This window comes from Ipomoea triloba, chromosome 2 (genome assembly GCF_003576645.1).
Source record: "Ipomoea triloba cultivar NCNSP0323 chromosome 2, ASM357664v1".
Classification (NCBI taxonomy): domain Eukaryota; kingdom Viridiplantae; phylum Streptophyta; class Magnoliopsida; order Solanales; family Convolvulaceae; genus Ipomoea; species Ipomoea triloba.
The window spans coordinates 23,143,859-23,145,853 of record NC_044917.1 but is presented as its reverse complement, the minus strand read 5'-3'; the positions used below and the strand labels follow the sequence as shown (position 1 = coordinate 23,145,853).

The window sequence follows — 1,995 nt, the reverse complement described above, 5'->3', positions numbered from 1 at the left end:
ATTAGTTTAAAATAGACAACATTCTATTACAATGCAGTATCTGTTCATCACCCTATTGCCACCACTGAGGCTCGAACCCACCACCTGGAAGGGTTTGATACCACTGGACCACAACCTATTGAACAACATTATGTTAATAAATCATGTTTTACATTGTAGGATAGAGAATGATTCACGATATAAAAGAGTAAGATTGTAATATCATTTATGATAAGCATTAAAAGGATATTCTATATGAAATTGGCATGATCTTTAATAATAGTCAAAGTGTAAAAATTAATATAAGTTTTTGAACCCCGCAAAGTCGGGAAGAATGAGCTAATAAATTATGGAAAAAGAGGCAAGTGGCGGGATATACCTTATACAAAAAGGCTTCCATCCGCAGTCCGTTACTGGCGCTCTTTTTTCTCTCCCTTTTCACGAGAAAGCGGGGGAGAACAACCTTCGTCATCATCATCAATGCCGCTCTCTTCCACCTTTTCTTTTCCCTCTCTCTCCCTTTCTTCATTGATTTAGATATTTTATTTAATACTTCCCGATTCATCAGCCAACCAACCAACCAAAAAAATCTAAAATACGCATTGCTTATTACCAATTCTCCAAGGATTTTGTTCACAATTCGAATGGATCACCGGTGAGGTGTTTCGGTCCAGGTTTTGTTGTGGAAATCGGTGTTTTGATCTGTAGAGGCGTTGATTGGGATTGGAATCATGGAGAAGAAGAAGTATCCGATTGGAGCGGAGCATTACACGCTGTATGAGGAGATAGGGCAAGGCGTCAGCGCCTCTGTTCATCGCGCTCTCTGTATTCCGATGAATGAGGTTGTTGCCGTCAAAATCCTTGACTTCGAACGCGATAACTGTGATCTGGTAATTTTTATTTATTTTTTGCTACACGATAATGTGTTTTTATTTTGGAATCCACCAACTTTATTCTGTGCAACAAATGTTTTCAGCCGGTGTTAAGCAATATGATGGTGATGGAATTTGATTCTTCATATTTATTTGTTGGAAAGTTTATTGCATTATACTCCGTATTATACGTACTTGTGTACCAAATAGTTGGAAATTATAAATGGATGACAAGGTGACTTGGTTCCTACGGAGTATTATTGTTTTCAAGTTATATTGTTTGCACAGCTTTCTATTGAAATTTTTAAAAATAATTGTATATGTTGAAATTATATAATTTGTTTTTTGAATTTCTTTTGATTTTTAATAGTATAGCTCCTTTCCGATTCCATCCCTGTTTGGCTTGCTAGAGATACCTTGGATAAGGTGAAAGAATATGTTGAAAAAATGCAGTGTCTATAACCGAATGGAGAAGAGCAACTAGTAGGGTTTTTACAAATATTGAACAAATTTTAGAGCTCGGATAATAAACCATTACAGTCTGAACATTTGTAGGCTTGTTTGCTAAGAGCTCGTGTGTTACAAGTTCGTTTAGTGTTCTTTTAATAATATTCACGAACATGTTTATGAACAAATACTTATATATATATATATATATATATATATATATATATAGATATAGATATATATGGAATCTAAATATCTTATATGCTTTTAAGTTTTTATTTTTTTGGCTTGTAATGTTAACAAACAATTTGTGTGTGTGTTTTTATTCTTGGGACTGGTATTTTCACTTTGATATTAGATGCTTCTTTTGGACTTATTTGTATTATTTTTATAGTCGTTTGGTTATTGTTTGTGAACATAGATTTTTTCTTGTTCATGAATGAATTATAATCATGAACATGCGCATGTGTTTGTTTATTTAGCATTTTTGAATGTGTTTGCACATATTAAAGAACATGTTTGTGAACGTGTTCGTGAACATTAATGAAGTTCACGAACACGAATACTCCAGAAATCTTAACGAATAAACACAAGCAACCTTTGTTCGTTCATGTTCATGTTTGGTTCGTTATAGCAAATAGTCCTATTTTATAATGTATAAATTACCTCTTCCCCCCCCCCCCCCCCCCCCCCCCCC

The 1,995-nt window shown here is 34.3% G+C and overlaps 1 protein-coding gene across 1 annotated transcript in view; it reads left to right on the top strand.

The window, feature by feature from the left end:
* The first annotated feature begins 405 nt into the window (after positions 1 to 405).
* The window catches only part of LOC116007201 (serine/threonine-protein kinase OSR1), a 9,342-nt gene continuing 7,752 nt past the window's right edge, over positions 406 to 1,995 (top strand). The window contains exon 1 of the mRNA XM_031247816.1: positions 406 to 869. Within this exon, the coding sequence (XP_031103676.1) occupies positions 711 to 869 (159 nt within the window). The 5' untranslated portion in view covers positions 406 to 710. The remainder of the gene's footprint in view (positions 870 to 1,995) is intronic.